This window comes from Ptychodera flava, chromosome 7 (genome assembly GCF_041260155.1).
Source record: "Ptychodera flava strain L36383 chromosome 7, AS_Pfla_20210202, whole genome shotgun sequence".
NCBI lineage: Eukaryota > Metazoa > Hemichordata > Enteropneusta > Ptychoderidae > Ptychodera > Ptychodera flava.
Window position 1 is genome coordinate 45,495,862 of NC_091934.1, and position 26,289 is coordinate 45,522,150.

The window sequence follows — 26,289 nt, forward strand, 5'->3', positions numbered from 1 at the left end:
ATGTCATAAGTGTTTGGCCATGGGTTACGCCACCTCACTCATCGAGTAGAGAGGCAGCATCACCAGCAGCCAAACATTCTTCACACACACTCTGTGCTGGGTGTGATATCGCAGCGGTGCTGTGGCATGCGTGTATCGATTGCACTTGGGTCAAGGGTCATCACCACAGAACCGCTGTGAGCACCCCATAGACTATTTCGGTAGTTTACTATGACACCAATCAGTGTCGCTGATTTTAATAGCTGGAAAAATAATGAAATGTATTAGTCTTTGAATAAATCAACTTGTATCCACTTTATCTATTTATGACCCATTCTCTACTCCTGCTAGCACTTCGCACCAAAACCAGTTCGCACCTCTCCACCTCGTCCCATACCACTTCGCACCAAAACCACTTCGCACCAAAACCACCTCGTACCAAAACCATTTCGTCCCAAGAGTCACTTCGCCCCAAAACCACCTCGTCCCAAGAGTCACTTCGCCCCAAAACCACCTCGTCCCAAGAGTCACTTCGCCCCAAAAAAATCACTTCGTCCCTTATACCATTTCATCCAAATTACGATTCACTGCTTTCCTTACTCTACCGCTGGGCACCAACCTGTAGAGCTGCATAAATATAGCCAACTAATGCTCACGAATATTTTCCCCTATTAAATCGAGTGGCGGCCATATTTGAGAAACCGACGCGTTGTGTTGCGTTGATATCTGGGTTTAGCCACGGTCCCTCCACATGCACAAAAGGAGGGACCGTGGTTTAGCGAACACACACCGAGAGGACACACAGCTACTTCTCAGGCATTACTTTCTTACCATATCTGCCGTCTTATGATCTCGGGCATATGCTAAGTTCGAGCGCGCGTTCAGCCGATGTCCAGCCACGGAGGGACCGTGGTCCAGCCCACTACCCGAAGTCAATATTGCATCGTAAACCCAGCATCACATCTGATTTAGGTATGTACAGTATACATCCACAGCTAGTAAATAAAGGTAAAGCAACTCCAGACATCGTTCATATATTGGTTGTTTTGCGTTTAATGTATAGTAGTCTGTATTTTCTGTTTCACTGTCTTGTGTGTATCATGTATTATAGAGTCGATTAGGCACGGCGAGACATACACTCTCACAGCCCTAGCCTGCTTCACCTCTGACAATAATACCGCCCTCAGAGGGTGAGTCGAGCGAATTTTAGCGTCATTAGCCTCTGAGATGTGTCTATTATTTTATTCACCTAAATTTAGTGAAAGTCAAACATATTTTCTTCCACCGTTTTCCCTATCAATGTCTTCCACGGCTGGTTTGTAAAAAAAAATGTTCTGTGAGGAATCACACTCATTTTACTAGGGTCGTACTATGGGGAAGTGCAGTAAGATACCATTCTCAATACATAGGTACAATAAATCTTACAAATAAGTGACATTTTGAACATGTACAAACATTTCACAATTTGTGACCTTTTAACACAAGGCGAAGGGAGTGCTTTTCATACAAAACGAAATGGATGCAATTGGATTAAGTGTGGACAAAGGCCAAATGCGAAGTATAGAGTCTAAAGGTTATAATTTTCCGGTTTTTCTTAATTAGGTTTGTTTTAATATGTGTCTCAACTGAAGGTCATTGTATAGACAAGTTTTGTTGTTACAGCGCTTACAGGCAAGCCTTGCCACTTCGATGCCTGGTATGCATGTTTTTTTACACACACCAAACGTTTTCATATCATTAACAGGAAGGAACCTAATGACTAGATTGTTTGTACAGGATAAACAACAGAAAACTGACAGGGAAATATATCTGACATGTAAGCCTTGAGACAGATTACTATCACCAGTCTTGGGTGCAAATTAATGTCTTTACGACCAGATGCCTATTGACTCACACACATCCAAATTAAAGTCAGGCACACTATTACAAACAATCCAGTCATTAGGTTCCTTCCTGTTAATGATATGAAAATGTTTAGTGTGTGTAAAAAAACATGCATACCAGGCATCGAAGTGGCAAGGCTTGCCTGTAAGCACTGGTAAGGTATACCATACCTCTTATCTTTGTCAATGGTTTGGTGGCTGGTATTGCAAATTTGTGTCATTCATGTATAACAATCTGCTGTACAGCAGAAACAATGCAATTTATGGTAACTGGGAAAATGTCTATTATGTGTACTTTATGATTTTGTCAATCTTCATTGCTATCTTTTCACTGTTTTCAGCAATTTCATTACCGGTAACTTAATTCAAATTAAGAATTCTCAATTCATTCCTTGTTTACAGGAAATTGCGGTGGCTTATTGATAATTTCCGATACTTCCTTCTCACTTTGTTAAAAATGTAAGTTGGTGAGTACTATGACAACTCTTAGATTCTTGATTCAAGTGTCTATGACATGCCCCAACAACATTCTTGTGAAACTTTCCTCCCGGGGTATTTTGTCCCATCATGCATTTGTATCAATGTAAAATGTGAAAAATAAGCAAAAATTTCTGTTTCTGCCTGGCAAGAGCATGCTGGCACAATGGTGATGTGATTGTGACAAAACTGAGTGACACAATGACAAGATTGTGTTGAAAATTTGCAATACTGGTAACGTCTTGCTTTAAATAATGAGATAACATATAATCCGTTTGCTCAAAACTCTATAGCTTGCGTACCAAATGGTGGTAGAGTTTCATAAGATAACGGATAGGTTATTGGGTTGGTTGATAAGATATCAACTAAAATTAAAGGATGTATGGCTTGGTACTCTTAAACCCTCTTGGGAGAACACTAAATGGTATTTTGTCTCAGTAACAAAATAAAGTTGCAGTTGATTTAATAGATGTCAATGTTAGTTTCAGCAAATTTCATAAGCTACTTGTCACAAACATCTCTACATTTAATGTCCAATCGCCCTTTTTATTCCCATATTTCCCTCATTCATTTGGCAAAATTGTAAATCTTCAGATTCTTCATAAGTTGTTGCATCTGGCTGACCGGAAACTAAAAGCTGGGGACTTGTCGAAGTCCATATTTCACAATCAGGTCAAGATGGTTAAAATTAATGAAACACAACACATTCCATATGTGGTATTTTAACATAATACTGTACATTTGAAGGCTGTTGAAAATATAGATACTGTACCATTCCCTGTACCATTTGACATCTCTGTTCATCTTTCAGGAAAGTGATTGTTCAAATTTATCTTGTGGTTAAAGTGATGCTACCAGAATTCAAAAACTCTGATATGTGTCATCAGTATTTGCCTACTGTGTGCCCATGATCCTGTAACTTCCCGCTTTAACTTAGAGGGACAAAGTCGCCTATTTTTCATGAATTTTGTTTGATACGAGATACTACTCATTGTCTCACATGTTGAAAGATACTGATATTTGATGCATATATTTGACCCTGATTTTAGACAAGTTAAATGAAACAATGGCGAAAATGAATTAATTGTCATGACCATTAATTCATTTTCGCCATGGTTTCATGTATCTCGTATCAAACAAAATTCATGAACAAATGGGCGACTTTGTCCCTTTAAAGGGGTGAGTCCCAAACAACACCTTGAAACGTTCACAGTAGACAGTTTTAAAATCAAATTCATGTCATCAAGTCATCCAAAATGTTCGGAAAATCATGTTCACCCATGCAAAAAACTCATAAAGCACATGTTAGGTAAAAACTTTTTATTGTTGAAAATAGTGTCAATGACACACTGCTCCCATACAATGTACAATGTAAGTCAAATTCGGTTAAAATATCATTTCTAGAATTGCATCATTCCTATATATAACAACTCAGCCTGGAACAGCACTGTCATACATGTCTCATAACAAAACCATTCACACAGGCAGTACTTGAATTTTGATGGATAACCTACTATATTTTAAACGTGTGTATTGAAAGCATGGCAAAGAGTACCAAAGCATATGCAAATTTCATTCACCAAGACACTTAAGGTCACTCAAGGAATCCAATTTGAAAGTATGGGCATACAATTTTGAAGAAGATTTTTTGACCTCAAAATTGTCCAAAAAATACAAATATCTAAATTTCACTGTTATTTCAATGAATGCTATTTTATGAATCACAACAAAGCCACATATCAAATTTTAAAGCAGTCATACCATTGGTTTCAAAGACTAAGATTTCTTTACTATAACAACAGAGCAATTGAGAAAAGATTCATTTCAAATAGACAGTACTTGAGTCGGATGAATGACCTACTACATTTCACTTTCACTTTACCTACTACATTTCACTTTGCATGGCAAAAAGTACTAAAGCATATGCAAATTTCATTCTTCAAGTGATTTCAGGTCACTCTACGAACCCAATTTGAAATTAAAGGCATACACAGTTGCAAAGAAGATTTGTTTGACCAAAAATGGCACAAATTGCACAAATTTAACTGTTATTTCAATGAATCCTATTTGGGAATCACAACAAAGCCACATATCAAATTTTAAAGCAATCCGACCATTGGTTTCAAAGACAAAGATTTTCTACTAAAACAACAGAGCAATTGAGAAAAGTTTCATTTATAATATTGACATCAAAACAATACGGTTAAATGAATTTGGCCTAAAATACCTAAAAAACCAAATATGATCAGAGAAGTAGTTCCTGAGTTCTTGATTTGTTACACTTTTTGAGATTGTCAGGTTCATTTCGCAGTTACTCTTGAAGAATCTGTGGTGCATTGCCATACAATGTAGCCGATGCCCTCAGGAGTCTGTCGGCACTTATCTCCTTGCTTTGAAATTGCTCCCACAAGGTAAAGAGGCGGCCATGAACATTCTTGTACAGCGTCTTCTGGTGTTTTCGCAATTTCCTCTCGGAAACCAAGCGGGTTTGCAGCCGGACAAACATGGCTTCACGGTGAAGAAGGTTGACTAACACGTAGAGGCCAAGGTTTCCTTTTCTGCCACGTTTGTTAAGTCGTGAATGCCAACCCTCTACATCATTGTTGGTACGAATGGATTGCTGGTAGCATGACCATGTAGAGGGCGGCATTATTGTAGAATCTATCCATTGGTTCTGGACGTAGTTGAACACCTGTTGAAGAAGAATGATTAGAACCATTTGTCAATTGAAAACCATACCACTCTGGCTACTCCAGGAAAAATTCCCTGAACCACTTCACAATATACATACCAGAACAACATATCTTTTGAATTTATGTCATTGTGAGAAAGCACACTATGATATTGACTCAATATTAACGGTAAGAATTTATTCTTTACTCCCCTGTGAAATTTAATATACTCCATTTAATTAGCCTTTTGAGTGCCACAGTCATCTTTATAAAATACAACCAAGAAATTTTTTTTTCAGATCCAAACATTTGTCAGACTTTTCCTAAGATGTTGACTAAAAACTTGTGAAAAATGCTGTCCATTCAGTCCAAAATTTGTAAGAACTGCAGAAAAATCTGTCAAAATCAATAAAGTGTTCACTAATATCTTGGTGGGAAAAATTACAGCAGTCATGGTTAAACTGCCAGAAGTGTTGAAAGTAGCAAACACATTCATGCGTTTTAACATCATTTTAGAGTTTCCACCATTTTCAAAAACTAATCATATGACAGAGAAATTAAAATTTGGGGTTGGGCACCATTCATGAGTGCAGCAACCCTTTATTCAACATCTTATTAAAATGTGTAGGCATGGTCCAAATCAATGAGCAGTGATACTTCTACACATGTCCTTCAGTAAGCACATTTACACGAACCAACTTTAGTTTTAAAGTAAAATCATGAAAATAATGCATAAAATTAGCAGCTATTGGGGCTCTAAAGGCATATGGGAAAGAAGTCATCTCAGAATAATGATTCTTCAGCACATTCAGTATAAGTACACAATAGTTGTTGATATACATACCTCCTTGAGTTTATCTGTATCTGCTTTCTGCTTTAATTTCATGAACGTTTCCGCAATGCACTCCTTTGGAAGACACGGTAGGGCCATCAGCCTCCTGAGAAGTTTGAAAACTTCATCCTTCTCCATGTAACTCCTTTGCAGGCCTGCATGTTGGATGTGTCTCCACACAGCCTGCTTCCAGTGGAAAGCACAGCCTTTGACGATCACTCTTGGGAAAACTTCCTTGAGTGCTATCCATATTGCTGCCTCGAAGTCGACCAGGGACTCCACCATCTCTATGTTTGGAGGGAGGAGAGACAACACAGCTCTGAAAACCGCCCTGTAGTCTGCCTTGCTTTTGCCAGACATAATAGCAAAGCAAAGAGGAACCTGTTACAAGTCAAAGGATACAAATATGTTATGAGTTATTGATGACTACAATATTTGTCTTAAGGTCAGTTAACAAATGACGATCAATGTATGTATGTATATTGAAAGTACAAAGCATCTCAGGAACACTTTTTACAGTATCTCTTCAGCCTACCACTTGTAGGGGCTCATTTGGAGCTTTAGGGGAAAAGCATGATTACAGCACTGCTGACTGGAAATTGGACACAAAAACCAGCACTTCTCGGTCTTTTGGCCAGGTCCATATATCTTTCTTTCATGAATTTGACTTTGTGTACCGTCTATTTACTGTCTGTTCTGTGCTGTTTTGTGTCTATGTTTACAACTATTGTCTTACAAATTCTGACCTAGTGTTATTGGATTATGGATTGGTATGATTGCGATTATTTTGACACCGTGCCGGATAGCTTGGCTAGGGAAACGATAGTTGCTGGAATGGAATCGGTAAGTTTGGTCATCTAAAACGATAGCTTTGAACATATTTTGATGTTGAAGGTGTAAAACAAGATGGCTGACAGCAAAAGCAGTGGCAGCGGCGGTAAGTATTTTACCCGTTTTCTCAACAAAACACCAAATTCTGTTGTGTAAGATGCCGCGTTCAGTGAGGTTCAGGTTCGATTACACTTCTGTAAAGTTTCTGCGCCCATTTTACAAAACTTGCAGAGAAATCACCATTCCCGTTTTCGAAGTGAACAGGCTATCAGGACGTCCTATTCTAATACATGTACAGGGAAGATAATGTATATGATAGTGTAAAGACGTAGTCGTTAGTGTTGGCAGTGCCTGTTTTCCAGAGTTAAGACTTACCAAGATTTCAAAGTTAGCTTCAGATAAGATGAATAGTTATCTTCTCTACCTTCAATGTCTGCACGAGCAATTTTTTATACACTATCACATACACAATCCATTTACATGTACTAGAATAAGACGTCCTAATAGCCTGTTCAGTTCGCAAACGGGAATGGAGATTTCTCTGCAAGTTTTGTAAAATGGGGGCAGAAACTTTACAAAAGTGTAATCGAACCTGAAACTCACTGAACGCAGGATCTTACACAACTCAACTTGCTGACTTTTTGTCGAAAACGGGTAAAATATTTACTACCGCTACCACTGCTTTTGCTGTGAGCCATCTTGTTTTATGCCCTTAACATCAAAATATGTTCAAAGCTATCGTTTTAGATGACCAAACTTACGCATTCCATTCCACCAACTATCGTTTCCCTACCCAAGCTATGCTGCACGGTGTCAAAGCTATTGTTTTCATTCAAAAGCTACACTTTCTAGGTACCCCTGAGCTGGGTTATTTGCTGATCAATTGTCCAATTTCCAGTACCAATCGCAGTAGGAGTAGAGTGGCTGAAGAGAAAATATTTCATCATCTCTCCCCCTTAAAACTCCTAACATTTGTGCATTTTTGGATCTTTAAAAAAATCTTTGCATTTTATGTGTCGTTAGAACTGATATGGATGTACTTTACTAGAATATAGCAAGCACAAAATGTAAATGAAACGTAGCACTTTCATTTGATAACCTAAGAAAACTTATGAAAGATTATATTTCTTCCCTGTTCTGTGTTATTCATTGGTATGATTTGCACTGATTGAAAAATTCAATATTAATTAAATATTATCCTTTTTAATGTAGACTTAGCTTACCTGTTTAGTGACACCATCCTTCTTCAGAAAACAGTGGATACTTAGCAGTTGAGTAAACGGTGCCCGAACAAGTTTAAATGTACCATCTATGTACCACCGTTTCCCTTTAGCAAGATACTGCAGTTGTTCACTTGTGGCAAAAATGAAATGTTTTTTGCCAGCTCGCCGCCTCATTACTTCTTTGTACAGAAATCCTGTCGAGAGAAATAAAAATAAAAGCAAGTAGTACCTCAAGTTGTAACTAATATATATTTGCTATTGTTCAAGTCACTCTAAGTAATAAAATATGGCTGGCTAGAAAGATCAAGACAAATCAAGTAGACAGGGGGTTCTATGCAAATGAACATGCTCTCAGAGAAACATCAGCTGTGAATCTTCAGATCTATGATCAAATATTTATTGATGTAATATTGACAGTAAAGAAAGAACAGCAAATTTACCTTCTGGAAGAAAACTTTCATCAAGTTCAAAGTCTAGTAGATCTCTTGGTTCATCTGGCACCATTTTCTGCCGTGCTCTGTTTGCACAACGAGTGAGTGCATCAATGCTTGGGAGAGTTGGTGCAGGTTGATCAACACTTATTTGATTCTGCAGAATGTCTTCAACAATTTCTCCTGCAGGATCGAACAGGTTGTTGACTGCCTTATCCTTAATGCGTGATACAATAGTTGCCACCAAATCTTGACCTGGTTCAGGGGGGTGCAAATGATCATGTACACCACGTTTGTATGAATCCCCACTCTGAAAAACACTGGCAAGGCAGTAACCTGCTTGTTCCGTTTTGGACAGCTGTAAACAAAAATAAAGGTAGGCCTTTTCAGACATTCAAAAATGTAGAGAGAATTCAGATTTGTCCTCTCAATTCACTATGTCGCTTAAGTTCAAGAAACGGAATTTATTCCTCCCAAATGAGAGTTCAACAGTGCGAAATGGTGATGTCTGCCAGAGAGAACCTCATAATCTTCTTAACACCAGCTAAATTACGGTAGAGTTGACTTTTCAGATCCTCAGATTCAGATCCTCAGATTCAGATCCTCAGATCTCAGATTTCAGATCCTATAACTTCAGATGCAGATTCGAATTTACAAGCCTTTTACAATACCCGTATTAACAGTATGATTGCAATATTAAATTTAATAATTTGAATATGACATGTACAAGGCAGTTATGAAAAAAAAACAAGTCTACGTAAACGTTTTCGCTCAACAAGTTTCAACGAACATGGGTCTACAATTACAGATTAGCTAATTTGCTTCTTCCGACCCCTGAATTCTGATTTAGCCCGGGGTAACTGGCCTCCAACATGGATTAGTTATATTCCCTCGCCATCAATATTACGAACGATGGTAAAATACGGACTGTCGATAGCCAGCATTACATGATCATCGCGGTCTTGATCGTTCGATCGCGGGTGTGTTTATCTCCGGGGTTTATCTCTATGAGGGAACGTTCACGTGATGACATAACAAGTGGAATCATTGCGCACCCTGTCTTCGACTGATGACGTTCTGATTCTGAGATCGAAGTTTTTAAGTTCAAGATTCAATATAGAAATAAAATAATTTCTAAAGCCTTTTCAAATCTAAATTATATTTTATTTATCAGTATATTACATCAAACTTTTAAAATTGTGAAATTTTAATTCCAAATCTGCGTCTGAAGTTATAGGATCTGAGGTCTGAGATCTGAGGATCTGAGGTCTGAGATCTGAGGATCTGAATCTGAGGATCTGAAAAGTCAACTCTACCGCTAAATTACTGAAACATAAAGCTGACAGTGCAGTACATTATGGTTCATCCCGGTATCAGATGACCATTGTTGGCTGTAGAATTTGTTACCCGCTGTGTTTGTTTATATCTCATCTTGCCGCTCCAGATAGGAAAACAGAGTTTGACTTAGTTAGTTCCCTTGGTATATTGCAATATGGCTAGCTAAATTGGTAGGTAATTACCAACTTGCCACACCCAAGAATAATGGCCTCAACTGTAGCAAGTCAGGTGGTGAAGAAAAATTTGAAAGACTTTACATATTATCTTCTCATAGTTTCTAATTGAAAATATCCTACCCCAAGTTACCCAATGTATACACAAAAGGTTTGCCATGCTGTACCACTATTTTAACCATCATCACAGGAAGATATTATTTACTTACTGCCACTGGGTGCCTTTCCTTGTGTTTCTCTTTACAGTGTAGGTGTACCCTCTTGAATCTACTAACTTCATCCTACGCCTTACGGTTGAACCTTCGATAATCTTGTACTGAATGTCGCTGCTGGTGGAACTGGTGGAACTGGAATCCGAGCCTGTTGAGGTGACAGTTGCATCTTGTAAAGAGTCCTCCTGGACCTCTTCAACCTGTTCAATACTGCAGTCTCTGCTGACATCTTGTGACATGTGAACCTGTGAAGATATCTCAGCTCTGCTCTCTACTGATGCCATGGATACATCATTTGATGGTTCAGAGGATGGCTGATTTGACAAATGAGAAGACTCGGCAATTGGATCACCAATTGGAAACCCCTCCTGAAAATGATGAATATGGCCTTGTTTAGTTCACAAATGTAATGTCCTATTACAGTGATATTATGCTATGATACATCATTTGATGGTTCAGAGGATGGCTGATTCTGGTTATCATTATGAAAACAATTTCTGTAACTGGACCTAAAAAGAAAAGAACAGGTTTTCTGTGTCATCCTTGCATGTATTTATCTAGACTTAGTCTCGGTTCATCATATTTTTGTCATGTTTGCTTGAAAATAAAATATATGTACATGTATATTTGTGTCAAATATGTGTCGTATGTGTCGTATAATAAAAATAAGCCTGAGACTGTTCTGGCAGGTTTAAAAGACATATTTTGTGAATTTATTCATCCAATATGACAGTTGTTCGGTGGCCCTTTTCCAATACGTCTTCTATAAGTAAATGCATATATTTTAAGGCGTAAAATGAAAAAATTCATTATCAATTTAAGTTAATTTTGTGTCAAATTGTATGTTTTTATGTGTCCAAGACTGTTCTTGCAGGTTGTAAAGGTATATTTTGCAATACTGTTCATTTCTAAGTAGAAAACCTACAAAATTTAACTATTGGACTAGCACTCATAGAACCATAGCCTACTTTCAAAAAACCATGTATTTTTTCACACCAAATACTAAACCTTCATTTTGCCAACGTTAACATGATATTATTAGTTCAGGTAAGAACACCTTCAAAGTACTATGCACATCAGACCACAGCTATAGCAAACACACATACTTGCATATTTTGTCAGTATTTTGTCAACTCTTGAGAACTTTCAGCAATAGGAGATGGAGCTATGTCCTACAGGACATGCACAATATTTCTTGTGAATTACTTGTTATAACAGCAATAATCATCTTGTTATTTCCATCCCCAGTCTCTTAGTGTCGGTCTATTGGGCAAATTAAACATTTCAACGAAACTGCAACTGTTGATAATTTTTTCAATTTTCTATGCAGTATATCAAATACAGCTTCTTGCTGTCTCTCAACAGTATGCTGGAACACACACTTTTCAGTTTGTTGACAAACGCCGGCATATTATCATTATAAATGGAATTATTTTAATTTTACCAAATTAGTGTGATTGAAAATTTGAATCTTCCAGTAGTGCCGAATTTGAAAAACTTTGTAAAATTTTGTAAAACATCTACCGTGGCCAGAAATTCACAATTTGCATACTCTGTCATGATCGTCATTTTGTGTGCTCTTCAGCAGTTGCAATTAGCCTGGCCTGATCAAGTTGCAAGGATTAACTCAAGTTGGCTTTGGCTGATAAATAAAAGAGTCCACTGATGTGTTTAAAAGTGAATCAATTGACCAACTTGCCCATGAATATGGCTCTACAAACTGCTAATAACAGGTAGTGTTGGACATCTGCGAGCAGAACTGCCCCAATACATGTTTATTTTTCTCTCTGCGTGCATCCCTAATAAACATGCGGCTACATGACAATTGGGGGGGGGGGTTGAAAATTTTGACTATATTGACGGAGGGGCTTGAAAATTGTTTCAGGTATCTTGAAAGGGTGTGAAAAAAAGACTTCAATCGCGATACCTCCACCCCCTCCCCAACCGTTATTTTTGAACGCAGCCTAAAGGCAGTAATTTGTATCAAATGCTATCTGTATTATTTCACGATACTGCTTTTCAAAAACTATCTCGTACGTCCATGATTTAAAGTCTTTCCCCTAGCATGTCTTCATTGTTGTACTGAGTAGTCCGTACGTACCGGAATAAATGAATATGACGCCATGATGACACAAAGTAATTTGAAAACCACAGCAAAATAGTTTTAAAAGATCTGCTGGTAAGGCCAAAAAAAAATTGTGCTGTTCCGATTACATGGTTTTCAAAAATAGGGTAGGTAGGTAGGTAATTTTCTTTTTTTCATTTTTTATATTTCTCAATGTGCATTTTGTACGCGTTCAAACAAACTACCAGTGAACAATTTCCTCATAAAATGCACTCAAATTGAATACCAATTTATTAAAATAAAATATTCATCAGTAGAATTGAAGTGTGTGGTTTATTAGACTGCCACAGAAATTGATATGGCTGAATTACAATTCTTTGACAGGAAAGAGAACTGTTTACCCACAGGTAAGTCTGACTTGTAAGAACTGACACAACACGATATTTACAGTCATCAATGCAGTGTTTCATCTAGGATACAATACCAGGGGGGATTGGTCCCCTCTCCTGGAATTGTTGAGGGGGATTTTAAAATTTTGGGGGTGATTTAACTGAAACATTCAATGACATCTTATATGTAAGTTTTAATGTTGCAGTGATGTCACTTGTGATATACACACTTCAAGCCATAAATCACTTGCTTACACAATCCAAGGTGCTGGCTCCAAACACCATCCTCTGTAAGATTTTTTCAAAAGTCAACAAATTTGGGTATCACTGTTGTGAATGTATAGGGCTTCCAAGAGTGGCGGATGGCTCATTAATATTCATAAGCTTTAATATCCCTAAAATTGTAGCATATTCCCTAATGCTTAAATATTCTGTATGTTTGTTTGCACGTATTCTGTAAGTTTGCTTTCATAGGGCTTAATGTACATTCAAACATTAAAATTAACAGCCAGCCATTCCCACTGTACCTTCAAGGGATTTTTTTATTTTTACTGAACTGTCTGCACTACACAAACCAAGAAAAAAATCTATTGTAGTTTAAAAGAATGTTTTGTAGCTTCTGAAAAAATAATATGCTTGTTTGTCACGATTTTACTGTGCGTATATCATCCCTCACTACTGTAAGTTTGGATCAACATCCTTTGCAAACCAGTGAGCTGTATTTTTCTAGTGACCTAGCTGGTCTTGTAGTTTTGTGCGCAGACTCATTAGAGCTAAAATAAACAACTTAGAGGGTCAGATCCCTTGTTTTGAATTGAATGCAGAGTCGAGTATTTCTCGATGTCAGATTTGCACCAGTTGATTTTTTTCAGTCATTTTAGAATGGGGAAAATAACAAACAGAAAGGTTGGTTGTTACCGACAGTTAATTTTAGGGTGTATTTGCTCCGAAAAATGAGTCGGTGTCTATACACTGAATTCAAAAACCGGGCCCATTGAATGACCCCACTGCACTGCACAGCTTGCTTCAATGCTTGTGCAGTCTGCACTTAACCGGTTTCTGTGACAGTAAAGTCCAATTTTTCGTGTCAATTTTGCTATCAGAATTATTTTCAAAGTGTTATGGACATTCATATGATGCACAAAACCTTCAGTTTGTCTCCTTTTCTCAATCGGACAGAGACGATGTGACACAAACCTTATCGGGCTAGCTGGGGCAATGAACTTTTGTGAACGTAACTCAACTGGCTGATAGGCTTTCATATGTAAAATCAGCGTACGGAAATTTGCGCGTGGTATCGTTTCAACAGTATTTTATTGAAGTAGTTCAAAAAGTATCAAAATCGAACTAAAATTGGTTTCATGCGTTTCACGTTTTTTCATATCATTATTTTTACTTCCGGGTTTACAAAACTCTAAAAAGTCAAGGGTCGGGGGGATAAAATTGATTTAGGTCGGGTAATCGGAACAGCACATATATTTTTTTTTGGCCTTTAAAAGCATATCGATATTGGGTTCCTCTGCATTTTTCAATCCACTCAAAAAAGATACTCATTTTCGGACCAAATGATTGCGAATCTGACTGATGGTAAACAACGGTAACAAAAACTATCTATGATCACATTACGTGTAAATCCACGCAAATTAAACCCTTTGTTTCAACGTGACTTAATCCCTTAATCACTTTTTGCTCAAAGTCTCTTCTCTTTATCCGGTGATTGAGACTGCTACTGAGTGCGCATACTAGAAATACCACATTGGTTTGCATCGAGCCGATGCAAATGTAACTTGTTTTCACGTTGATATCCGATATTCCTTGAATGCGATGTGGACTTTTTGAAAAAACACGCCGAATTTTTAATCCGAAATTTCTCACGGCATAGTCAAGGCCGGCCGCACAAATCAAAAACTATTCGTGAGAAATATGGTTGTACTGAAATCCCAATGCAATATCATAGTGACGTCTTACGAAGTAAGCTATGGATGCCTTAGAGACACTCACCTCTGGTACGGAAGGCACTGCCTCCGGGCAGAAAGCTGTCGTCTCCAATGCTGAATTTCTTCTGGTAGTCGCTCCAGTCACAACAATCGGTACGCAAGGTGTACAAACGAATTCAAACTTTCCTCCTTGTCGAACAGCCTGTTTGTAAAGTGCCGATGTGATTCCTACGGGAAAAGATTAGGTTAGATTATTGTGTGTCGATAATGCTGACAAGAAAAGGTACTTGGTGACAATGCGGAAAAATTCACTCGGAAATAGGTTTACTAACCTTTAGTGCACCTAAGATGTTGCCATCGTTTGCATACGTCACATTCTATGGCCTGCTGTCTTGGTGTGACGTCTTGATGGCATTTTCCACAAGGAAACTGTGGAGTTACCACTCTTCTGTACTGCTTATTTCTCGTATTCATTGTAGAGATACTCGTAGTGTGAAGTCGTCGACAAGTCATTCACAGTGGTACTTTCAAAGTTTTTTCAGTGAAACTTATAGGGCTACTCACGTGATACTCCCATGCATAAGGCCAGAGACCGACGAATCAGCGATCAAAGATCTTTTGGGCAAGTGTCGATCAATTTTGTCAAGCGTCATCATGAAGAAGGACCAATCAATGTCATTCGCTTTCGCTATCATTCAATTAAAATCAAAGATGCAAGAAACCTGCAAAACATCTACTAGCATCTATTAATGGACTTGGTACGAAGCAATTCCGTGAATTTACGATACCAATTTCGTCATTTGGTAAAGTTTGTAAAATAAATGTACATAAAATAGTGTAACGTAAAGACGAGAGGTGCGCTTTATTTTATTACAACGAATCGTGTGCATAGAAGTTAGTTACTCAGAACACGATTGGAACTAATTTGGGGTAATTGGATCTTCATATTTTTAAAATTTCACAAATATGTTAGGTGGCCAACGGCCGCATGTAACAATATTACATATTACGCACAAAACAAGTGTTCAACTTAAAATGAAAAGCAGGTGAGCTTAGTTTGCAGATAAAACAGACGTTACTTCAGAATCCGATTGTCCCAAAATTAGTTTCAATTGTGGTTTAGGTAACATCACTAACTCCCTTGATGCTTAACTTTTTTTCAGCAGGAAGAGTCGTAAGCTTACTTTATTCTGTATTACTTGCAAAAAAACTTACAAGTTCAAACGAAAACATGTAAGAAGTATTTTGGTTCCACGGTTCTGGTAAAGTTTGTTGAAGTTGAAAACTTAGAAGCGCTTTTACATTATAGATACCCCGAATCATGGACCTCCTAAAATACATCGGGGGTAAAGGATCCATAACCTCATTAAACATCATGGGCGGTGAAGAGGAAACTTTTGGTGAATTTCATACGCTATAATACATGGTAAAAAACGGCACACTTAAACAGCATAGCATAACAGTGTACGATGAGCAGTTGTAGGCGCGAAATCACTTGATGTCATAATCATTATGTATTTGCGAGAAAGTGTCATTGATTATGACGATTAGCCCCCACGTAAGGTGTAATTTACAGTATGTTTGATAAGCGCATCAACACGTAACCCATTGTTGGCGATGATTGCATGATAAGTCCATCAACACATCGCTTTATTGGTGATGGATGCACACTGGCTTACCGAACGCACGGTTAAAACAGTATTGCACTGAACTGTTTCATGAACTGAACATATGATCGTCTTGAAGAATATTTTAAGCCAGATTGTCTGTTAATGGCAACGCAAATCGTAGTAGTATGTACACAGCCAAGTAGATTATGTTTGTGCGAGAAAGTGTCATTGATTATGACGATTAGCCCCACGTAAGGTGTAATTTACAGTATGTTTGATAAGCGCATCAACACGTAACCCATTGTTGGTGATGAACGCATGATAAGTGCATCAACACATCGCTAATCGCTGGTAATTGATGCATAATGGCTTATTGAACATACAAGGCATACACTATTTATGTATATACACTGAACTGTTTCGTTAATAAAACATGACTTCATCTTTTGAAGAATATTGCAATCCAAGTTGTCAGGGAATGGCGACGCAAACAGTATTAAAAAGAGGTGCAAACAAAAGCAAGTTAGATCCATTACACTGAAAGGTCGTCTTTTCTATGGTCGTGTCTCCGGGAGATTGCATTTTCTCGTTCCAGCACTGGGTTTGGTGGGATGGGGAGAGGGGTGTGCCGCAAAAGAAGCGAAACCCACGCTTGTTGTCACAGGCGGCGACGCAGATGGCTTTATTTCCCTTTATCATTCATCTTCGCTTGCCAAGATCTCTTGTCCATGCAGCTTGATGCTCCCCGAAATCAGTCTGTGGGAGTGTGATCGAACTAACGACCCGTCCGTACGGAAGATGATGATCATTGAGATTATTGTACCCGACCTTTATACATCAATCATGCATGATACATTGTCATTCGGTACCTTTAAACCATCACTTTTTATCGGCAGTTTTGCCATATATTTCCATTTGGATGATGCTTGCGCTGTTGTCTTTTGTTAACAGTTGTCGAAGTTAGAGACATAAATAAGTAAAACAAAGAACAGTGTTGAATATGAAAGTGAAGTTGAAGACCAAACATCGATAGTGGAGCGGAACACAATCTCTCAATTTTCAAACCATGTTACAGCCTACTAAAGTATTGATCAATTCAATGAACGGTTTCCGTTATGGGGTACTCATGACTAAAATTACACAGTCAGTTGTAATTTTCTGGACTAATCACCTTATGCAAAACAAAATACTTCGTACGAAATGTTGTTTTGCACGAAATAAAACAATTTAAGTATTTTTGCCCAGGTGACTGAGCTGTATACTTTCGTCAAAGTTTCTTTGCATATGGCGTTGTATGTGTCTCAGATCCTCATGCAACTTATTGCAGTTTCTGGCCTTTATGAACTATCAATAAATATAGGATTACGGATACGTTCTCTACGTCCTCTTAAGCCACAGTTCCCCCACCGCGGGACTGTGCGTAAACCAAGCACTACCGAGCTCTCTGTGAATGACCTCTTCTAATTTATCGCCAGGTCATGTGAATGTAAACTCTCAAACAGAGGAAATAATGATTTTATACAAAACGGCCGCTCATTTTATCAGCTTCATCTACAAGTCTATTGACGATATTGATAGAATATCATTCATGGAAACTACAAATGTCAACAATGACTAATCAGCTTAAGAGAACCAGGGATTGAGGACTGTCCCTTTATTTAAGTTATTCACGTAACACAAATTCACACATACCTGTACACAATACATATTCTTTCTACGTGGAATGAAAATCTAGTAAAACATTCGTTTTCCTCCACTATTTGCATATTTACAATATATTTGTCGTTTTCCTCTTCAACTCCAAAGGCCGTCGAAACTAGCATAAACGAGTTTCAAAATCATTGATGGGAAAACATGGAAAAATCTATCTATGATACAAAGGTGACAAACTAATTACTTCGTTTATCGAGCATTGATGTAAAAAGGAAAAGGATACAGGACAGCTCGATTAGCCCTTTCACACATGCATTGTTCTTTTCGTCTACATACGCTGGACTTTCCAGTTGTAGCACGGTTGCTGCGATCAGGAAACACCTTTAACACTCACAATTTTGTGTACATCGAAATAGTAGCAAAATTCATATATAAACTTTCAACTTTGTGAAATTACTTGTGTTGAATGCCCCTGACAGAACAAAAGGAAATCGAGGCATATCCGATCAAATTATGACTATTCTTTTGAAGCGATTCGTACATAGTCCCCTGGTTCTAAAAAAACTCTCACTTACAAAGTATCTGGCCACGGAGTCTGATTTTTTTTCTTTATTAGGAGGTTAAAGGTGTGAACTCTAAAAAAATATTTGCCCTAAGTGCTGATGGCCTCGCCATTTATATTATCGTAATTTCAAGTTGGGCTCTATTTGCGGGAAGTCGATAATTTGTTTCCGTAGGATTGTGTGCATATACGGTCGTGCTTCATGCCGAGGTTCTTTTTGTACATCCATGTTTACTGTGAGGAGCCAGTTATTGGTTTCTACCTCTATGCTTCAGAAAACTTAGAATAGATAGATCAGTGACATGCGTCTGTGTTACCAGTAAATACTATAGGTGTTAATGATGTCACATTATCGGTTTGTTCATGGCTACTTTTTTCTATTGATTAATTGTGGTTAATTGTGGTTTCTCTCATAAGAATACCGGGTTTGACAAGTACAACCAATAGCTTATTCACATAGGACTGGGGTCTCATTAATAGTGTTACTCGTGAGTCCACTCGGCAGCCCGTCTTTTAATCACCGCCATCGGGTCGGTAGGTGCACTTTCGCCTCTCCCAAGAGATATACCAATTCAACTACAAAATCGATTGGGTCATTTTGATTAATCGTATGTTGGAGAAATATCACGACGAACAAAATAAAAACACGGGGACATTTAAGATAGGACCCGGAAGAGAACTCGAATCCTTTAGAAGAAACGGGACACTATAACTGTACATCAAAGAATCGTCTCTTTAGGGTGTCAGCAACAAAAATTGTTAATTCTTGTTGCATTCCGAGGATAAGCCTTAGTTTTCATTACTGTTTTATCTCCATTATTCATTACATCTTACCATGGAGGTAGTAGAGACTCTACTACCTCCATGATCTTACATAGAAGCTTGCCACGAGAACAAATGAAATCATTATCGGCATGATGAAAGAAGAAGCGACTCTTTCAGTCTTTTACAGCTAGTTAAATGTTATTGTCCATGACAAACAGTAACGAGCGTATCAAATATGAACAGTAGATACAAAATAAGAGATTGAAAAAATTAGAGAAAGCGAGGGTTGATGAAAGCTCATAAGTGCATAAGATGCGAAAGTTTATAACGTCGGATATTCAGATTCCTGGAAGCCTTTTCGTGGTGTAGAAAGATAATAAGCTTGCAATCTCTACCGATTAACATCGACGATGTCTACGTATACATTTCTTTTTGTATTCTGAGTAGCCGATATTTTTCCAGTTCGAAATTATCGTCTTCTGACCTCGACAAATTGCGGGCATGTTTTTCAGCTTTGATATTACACAAAGACAGAAATATAACCTCTGAATAATCGAAACTAGTTGTGGAAGGACTGTGCTAGTTTCTGAGTTCGTTCTCCCGATCTAACTATCGTCGATTCCGGCATATTTTCCTCAAGCATGAACATTTAATTTTTTATCTGCCATTACCCCATAAATATTATATTTTCAATAAGCCAGATGTCGACTAATTACGTTTTTATGAGCATGCATACTATAACTGCTTGGTTTCCTGATATCAGTTGATTCAGAGAAGATGCCATCCGACTTCTTCATATTACATTTATTCTGTTATATTATTGTTCATCCGACATTTCTTTGGAAAAATATATTTTAAGTCTGTCATAGACCCATGTCACAAATTTCATGACCCGGTATAGTATGCAGAATATCATTTTAGTTGTGTCATTTGTTTGTCACCTTCGCTTGCCAAGTCGTGCTGTTCAGGCAGCCGGATGCTTCCTGAAATCAGGAAGTGGGAGACTACTGCTAATGAGCCGTGCTGGCGGACGATGTTTGTTTGTTCGTCTGTTCAGAGTCAGATGCCCCAGATAAAACACGCTGCCATGATCACATTCTACGATGTCGGATTAAGCTTATTTCTGATCTTTATCTTGTCTCGTTCGTTCTAATGTCATATAAATTAAGCATAAACATTTTCAGAGTCAGTTCATGCGCGTGAATAGTACGTAACGGAAATGCGAAGAATGACAATGAAAAGGTATAGGCTATAAAGTCATACAATTCAAAATTATATAGATACTAGAAGAGGCTTTCTGATCCTTGATACATGTTTTATTGCCCAAGTTACCTTCTCATACAAATACAAAGCCAGTATAAGTTGTGCTCTGTCTGTGTCTACGGATGTCAGAAGGTTACGCACGCACGAAAGAACTCTGCGAAAATGAATCTTGACTGGTATTTAACACAAAGCTATAGACGTAACTGACTGATCAGCACCACGGCTAACCTATACTTGGGAGAAGTGTTTGGGAACGGGTGGTAAATTGGGGCGAAGTGTAGCCCTACGTACAGGTCTGGTGTGTTCCCGGCGTTAGAGGCCGTATAACGCCGGGAATCGGTATTTGGGGCGAAGTGGTTTTGGGACGAGGTGGTATTTGGGACGAAGTGGTTTTGGGACGAGGTGGTATTTGGGACGAAGTGGTTTTGGGACGAGGTGGTCTTTGGGGCGAAGTGTCATGGGACGAAGTGGTGCTTGGGACGAGGTGGTTTTGGTGCGAAGTGGTTTTGGTACGAGGTGGCGTGGGGCGAAGTGGTTTTGGTGCGAAGTGTCTGGGCCCCGTACATGGAATTGATGTACATATACGATTTGTGGTGTAGTACCTGGTGGTATATACGCATTTTTACGAATTATTGATGCTATGTATACTTTTAAGTTGCTTCAGTAACTGGCTTATTTCTTCCAGTGTTTACATAGGTCTTGATTTTCCCGTCAATAACGGAAATTAGAAACGCTGTCAGTTGGCATGCATCTCTTCCTGTGTCGTGTAAATGCAGTCCATTGGCCCACGTGTATATACACCGGCTTTTTAGGGGAGGGGCCAGTCTGAGTGGTACAGATAGTCCTGTTCTTACTGTAGTACAGGGGTCTTTTTTATCACCCAAGGCGAAGACCCTCTGCAAACACTGTATACTAAGTAATTGTCTGATTTGACAGAAACTGGTTGTGTATGTCAAACCTGGAGGTTTCTGCTACCTCCATTTTCAAATGTGTAACGATGGAATATTTGCCAAGACAAATAAACTTCCAGGGGTACAAAGCGTCTATACAATCATGTACCCAGATCCCATACAGGTATTCCTACACGTATGTCATGAGTGTTTGGCCGTGGTTACGCCACCTCACTCATCGAGTAGAGAGGCAGCATCACCAGCAGCCAAACATTCTTCACACACACTCTGTGCTGGGTGTGATATCGCAGCGGTGCTGTGGCATGCGTGTATCGATTGCACTTGGGTCAAGGGTCATCACCACAGAACCGCTGTGAGCACCCCATAGACTATTTCGGTAGTTTACTATGACACCAATCAGTGTCGCTGATTTTAATAGCTGGAAAAATAATGAAATGTATTAGTCTTTGAATAAATCAACTTGTATCCACTTTATCTATTTATGACCCATTCTCTACTCCTGCTAGCTACCTCGACAATAAGAATATGTTTTCAACCACTTTCCTGTGAGCTGTTGACCTGGGCCATCGATGGACTCTGCAACTGTTGTCCTCTTGTGTAAAATGTATAGTGAATACGTCGGTGGTCAAAAGTTCAAATTTGAGCAGAACCGTCAACGTCTCACAGAAAAACAGTCAAAAATACATGTTGTCACACTCAAGATATTTAGCAGAAGTAGGAGACGAGTCTTAGTCAATGATAAATGAGGTACAGGTTGATTAATTCAAAGATTAACCTATTTCATTATTTTGCAAGCGAAATCAGAGATGCCGATCGGTGTTGTAGTAAACTACCAAAAACGTTTATGGGGTGGCTCGCAGCAGTTCTCTGGGAAGTTCCTTGACCCGAGTGCAATCGATACAAGCACGCTACAGCACCGCTGCAATATCACAGCTTCCTCAGTACTATCATGCAAGCAGAAGCACTCCATGATGTACAACACACTTACTTGTGACTCAGGTCAATAAGTTAATCCTTTGAATGGAGTATGAATGGCCTGACAATGACATGCTGCAGTGGGCTCAAAATTTAGCTGCGTTTTGAAAACAGACTGACAGAATGTTTAATGTGTTCCATTGCTAGTCTCCAGCAGTTATGTTCCATTTCCAATGCCATGCCTGGTATAAACAACTTCACAATCACATGATATCTGCCCACACCTCAACTCATTATTATTATGGCTTACAGAATGTGGACATCTCCAACCAGTATGAGGGTGTCTAATGTAATAAGTGTCAACACTACTGCCGTTTACATACTTAATATAACAAGAAGATTTTCATCATTTTGTTATTACTGTTTCCCTTGTTACAAAATGCTCTTTGCAACTTTAATGCAACATTCTGAATATTAATAATTGCCTTAGTCTTATCTGTACTGACACTATACAACTTTTACTCAACAATAGCAACGAAATCACACAAAAGGGAAAAAATGATCATATCTTGACCTTTGCTTTCACAGAGCATGCTCAGGGTTGTGTCTAAGTTCCAAAATCACAAACATTTGTTTACAAAGGTGGTTGTAAACAAAGTTCATACATGGTTTACATTGAATGAATTCCTATTTTACAGATAGCAGTTGCAGTTGACTCACTTTCTATAGAAAGAACGTGTTAATAGCACTGATTGCAAATGACGTCATTCTTACTCTCATTAATATGTATAAATAAATATTTGTCTGCATTTTCCGCATAAACGACGAAAATAAAACCTGCTAGTGTTACAATGGCCACTAAAAGTCACACTTATTCATATGAATTTATGGCTCAGAGTACAAGTTGCAACAATAGCTGCACATACAATAAAAAAATTTGTTGGAATTTTATGCAGCGTTGTCCAATGTCGCACATGTGTAGCTATGTTTAGTAACAAACCTGAAATCGCAATCAACACTATTTCTGACAGAAATCATTGCATGGACAGTCAACAAAGTAACCTACCGTATACTAACTCAATAATAGATTTCTTGAATCTATATGCTGTTACTGGCCATTTCCATGAAAATATTCAAATTTATTTTTAGTATAATAATTGTTACCAAAATTTTTTTCACAGCAATCATTCTTAGATGGCTTGTTCTTACAATGGTATTTGACCATATTAAGGTTATTTTAAGTCCTATGGTGGTTATTTGACCTTACTCACATGATTGACTCGTCTCACATGATGAGACTGTTCTGCAATGATTTGACCCTTCTGCAATGATTTGACGTTCATGCAGTGATTTGACTCTATTCAGATGATGGACCCTTCTCAGATGACATGACTGTTCTGATAACAATGATTTGACCCCCATAAAATTTGACCGCCGTGCAATGATTTTTGACCCTTGTACAATGATTTGACCCTTATCAGATGATTTGATATCTGCTGAATGATTTAACCTTCTTTGAAGAGTCAACCCTCCGAAATGAAGAGCCATTCTCATTTGATTTGCATATTTAAAAGATGCTAAATATCACACCACGTGTAAGAAAATACATTGAATTAGGAAACCATTATTGGAAGACTATAGTGTAACCAGAATAATTTTCTTACCATTTGAAAACTCTCAACAGAATATCAGTATCAGATTCTGGGAAAGATTATTCCTACAAATATGACATCGGAATCTGTACAGGTGTCGGAGACACTGATGATGTTGGAGTGATGCAGTCAGACCTTAAAAGTTCATCACCGTCACTTGTCAACGTGGGACTGATCACCAGCACACATATACAGGAAGGGAGTAAGTAAGATTGGTTCATACAGAGGTGAAACAAACTAAAACCAAGATCAAGTTCAAATTATTGTTACAGTATTGTGGTTGCTTGTGTGCAGTGGCATAGTAATGATATTAGTTGTAGCTATAATAATATACATTGTCATCATTATCATCATCATAGTCATTGTCATCATCATAGTTGTTAGATTACTGTTTTATTTCATGGTTTGCTGATATCTAACAATTACCAAAATATTCCCCTATTGACACTCATAGACAAGCAGTTTCTGTTGGCTGTACAGTTTCTAAACTCAGACTTGCATACAGTTAACCCTTTGAGAGCTGTAATTTTTCCCACCAAAATTTTATGTGCAACATTTTACCAATTTTTACCTCCCATTTGCCATACATATATGGCAATTGGGAGGTTATATGGTTGGAAAAAGTCTGTATGTGAGATGTCTGTCTGTATGTATGTATGTATGTATGTATGTATGTATATGTATGTATGTATGTATGTATGGATGTCTGTCCGTCCAACGCAAAAACTCCGAAACTGCTGCACGTATTAAGCTGATTTTTGGTGTAGTGATGCCATATATGGTGTAGATGTGCCGTTGTTAAAATGAACTTTTTAGTCTCATAGATATGCAAATGAGGTAGAAAAAATAGCGAAAATGGTCAAAAATCAATAACTCAGGAACTACTCATCTGATCATTGTCATATTTGGGTTTTAGGTACCTTAGGCCCAACTCATTTAAACATATAGATTTGATGTCAATATTTGATGCTTTCTATTTTTAATGAATATTTTTCTTTCTTTTTTTGCCATTTTAGTAAAAAATGTTTTTCTCTTAAACCAATGGTTGGATTGTTTAAAAATTTGGCGTGCAGGTGATTTGTGATAACTCAAAATAGAATGCATCAAAATATGGCAAATTTGCATATTTGTATTTTTGGCAATTTTTGCCATTTTTGGTTAAAAAATCTTCTTTGAAACTGTATGCCATTACTTTCTAATTGGGTGTGCAGGTTCCTAGGAGTGACCTGAAGATGACTCTGTGAACTCAAGCTGAAATTTGCAAATTTTGTGGTACTTTTTGTCATGCTTTCAAATTTGGTACACAGGTGAAATGTAGTAGGTCATTCATTCAAAGTCAAGTACTGCCTGTGTGAATGAGCAGATTATGATTGTGCTGTTCCAGGCTGAGGTGCTATTTATATGAATGATGCAATGTTAGATGGTAATTGATGTTTTAACTGAATTTGACTATACATTGTATGTAACTCTTGTACTGTATAAACCCTATCAATTCACACCAGAAAAAAATAAATAATATGATTTTAAATAATTAAATTAATTAGGAAATCAACAAAGCCAAAATAATTTTAGTGAATTATTATTAGAAAGTTCAACTATTTTGACAATTCATAGTGAAATGCTTACCATCTTGGAGGATTAAAACATGTAAAGGCAACTTTCCTGAATCCCAACTTTGACATATTCTGAACCGTCATATATTGTGTTCTGTATGTTATCTAAAAGAAATTGCTCATAATAGTTTGTCATGATAGGTTGGTCAAATAAATAGAGATAGAGAAAGTTCCAATTTCCATTTATGGTTGACTTGGTAAGGATAAAAAAAATTTCTTTTTGAGGGAGAAAATAGAGTGGTCAATTAAAAGAGTGGTAAAGTGATAGGGTTTTTATGGTAAAGCCGGGCTGTAAGATTCCTCATGTGCTATTTATAGCAGTTATACAATCTGTGTAAATAATGCAATGAAAGTGTTACATGATTCCTTATAATGCTTTTGATGACCTTGAACTTTTTAAGTTGCAAACATTTGTCTCTTCTGTGTGCTTTCTCTGAGTACCTACAGGCCCAACTTATTCAACAGAACTTACTTGCAATGTTAATTTGAAAGTTAAAATGTGCTTGGTTAATAGGATGAAAATACTGATGAAGATAACCAGCTGAAGATTCTTTATAACCTGACAGATATGCTGTTTTTTATGACATAAATCTTGATAAGCAAGTCTTGTTTTAGAATGTAATTAATCTTGTTTATATTGTTATAAGCAGCAGTATCAAGTTGAACAAGCTGATATTGACAAGTTGGTCGGCTGTTGGAGGTTGAAAGCTGTAAAAATAAATGTATGCATGTCTGTCTGTATGTCTGTATGTATGTATGTATGTATGTATGTATGTTAGTTAGCATGTGCGGATGTATGTCCATCCACATTAAAACTCCTAAATCGCAGCAGCTACCATCTTAGTATTTGTGGACAGGTTCACCCAGGGTGGAAATGTGAATTTGTTGAAATAAACATGTCAA

At 37.8% G+C, this 26,289-nt stretch overlaps 2 protein-coding genes and 1 long non-coding RNA gene across 4 annotated transcripts in view; 2 read left to right on the top strand and 1 right to left on the bottom strand.

Annotated features, from left to right (window-relative positions):
- Positions 1–26,289, top strand: part of LOC139137677 (cation-dependent mannose-6-phosphate receptor-like) — a 37,845-nt gene that overhangs the window by 764 nt on the left and 10,792 nt on the right. Inside the window, exon 2 of the mRNA XM_070705893.1 lies at positions 23,806–23,975. Within this exon, the coding sequence (XP_070561994.1) occupies positions 23,806–23,975 (170 nt within the window). The remainder of the gene's footprint in view (positions 1–23,805; positions 23,976–26,289) is intronic.
- On the top strand, positions 679–10,675 carry LOC139137681 (uncharacterized). Of its 2 annotated transcripts, none has more exons than XR_011553441.1 (4): positions 679–951; positions 2,265–2,329; positions 4,638–4,750; positions 10,086–10,675. It is a non-coding gene; the product is annotated as an uncharacterized lncRNA (long non-coding RNA). The 2 variants fall into 2 exon arrangements; XR_011553440.1 differs by having other exon boundaries at positions 680–951; positions 2,265–2,321.
- On the bottom strand, positions 5,770–8,650 carry LOC139137678 (uncharacterized). Its single transcript, XM_070705894.1, has 3 exons — positions 8,338–8,650; positions 7,898–8,091; positions 5,770–6,224 (listed from the first exon to the last, which is right to left on the bottom strand). The coding sequence occupies exons 1-3, from the start codon at positions 8,399–8,401 to the stop codon at positions 5,820–5,822; spliced, it is 663 nt and encodes a 220-aa protein (XP_070561995.1). The 5' UTR covers positions 8,402–8,650; the 3' UTR covers positions 5,770–5,819.

Bases quoted from the DNA above. Each gene is read 5' to 3' on its own strand.
- LOC139137678 (XM_070705894.1), bottom strand. From the start codon at position 8,401: ATGGTGCCAGATGAACCAAGAGATCTACTAGACTTTGAACTTGATGAA. The intron at 8,092-8,337 runs GTAAATTTGCTG...TTCTCTCGACAG, and splicing joins TGAAAGTTTTCTTCCAGAAG to GATTTCTGTACAAAGAAGTA. The intron at 6,225-7,897 runs GTAAGCTAAGTC...GACTTGTAACAG, and splicing joins AGGATGGTGTCACTAAACAG to GTTCCTCTTTGCTTTGCTAT.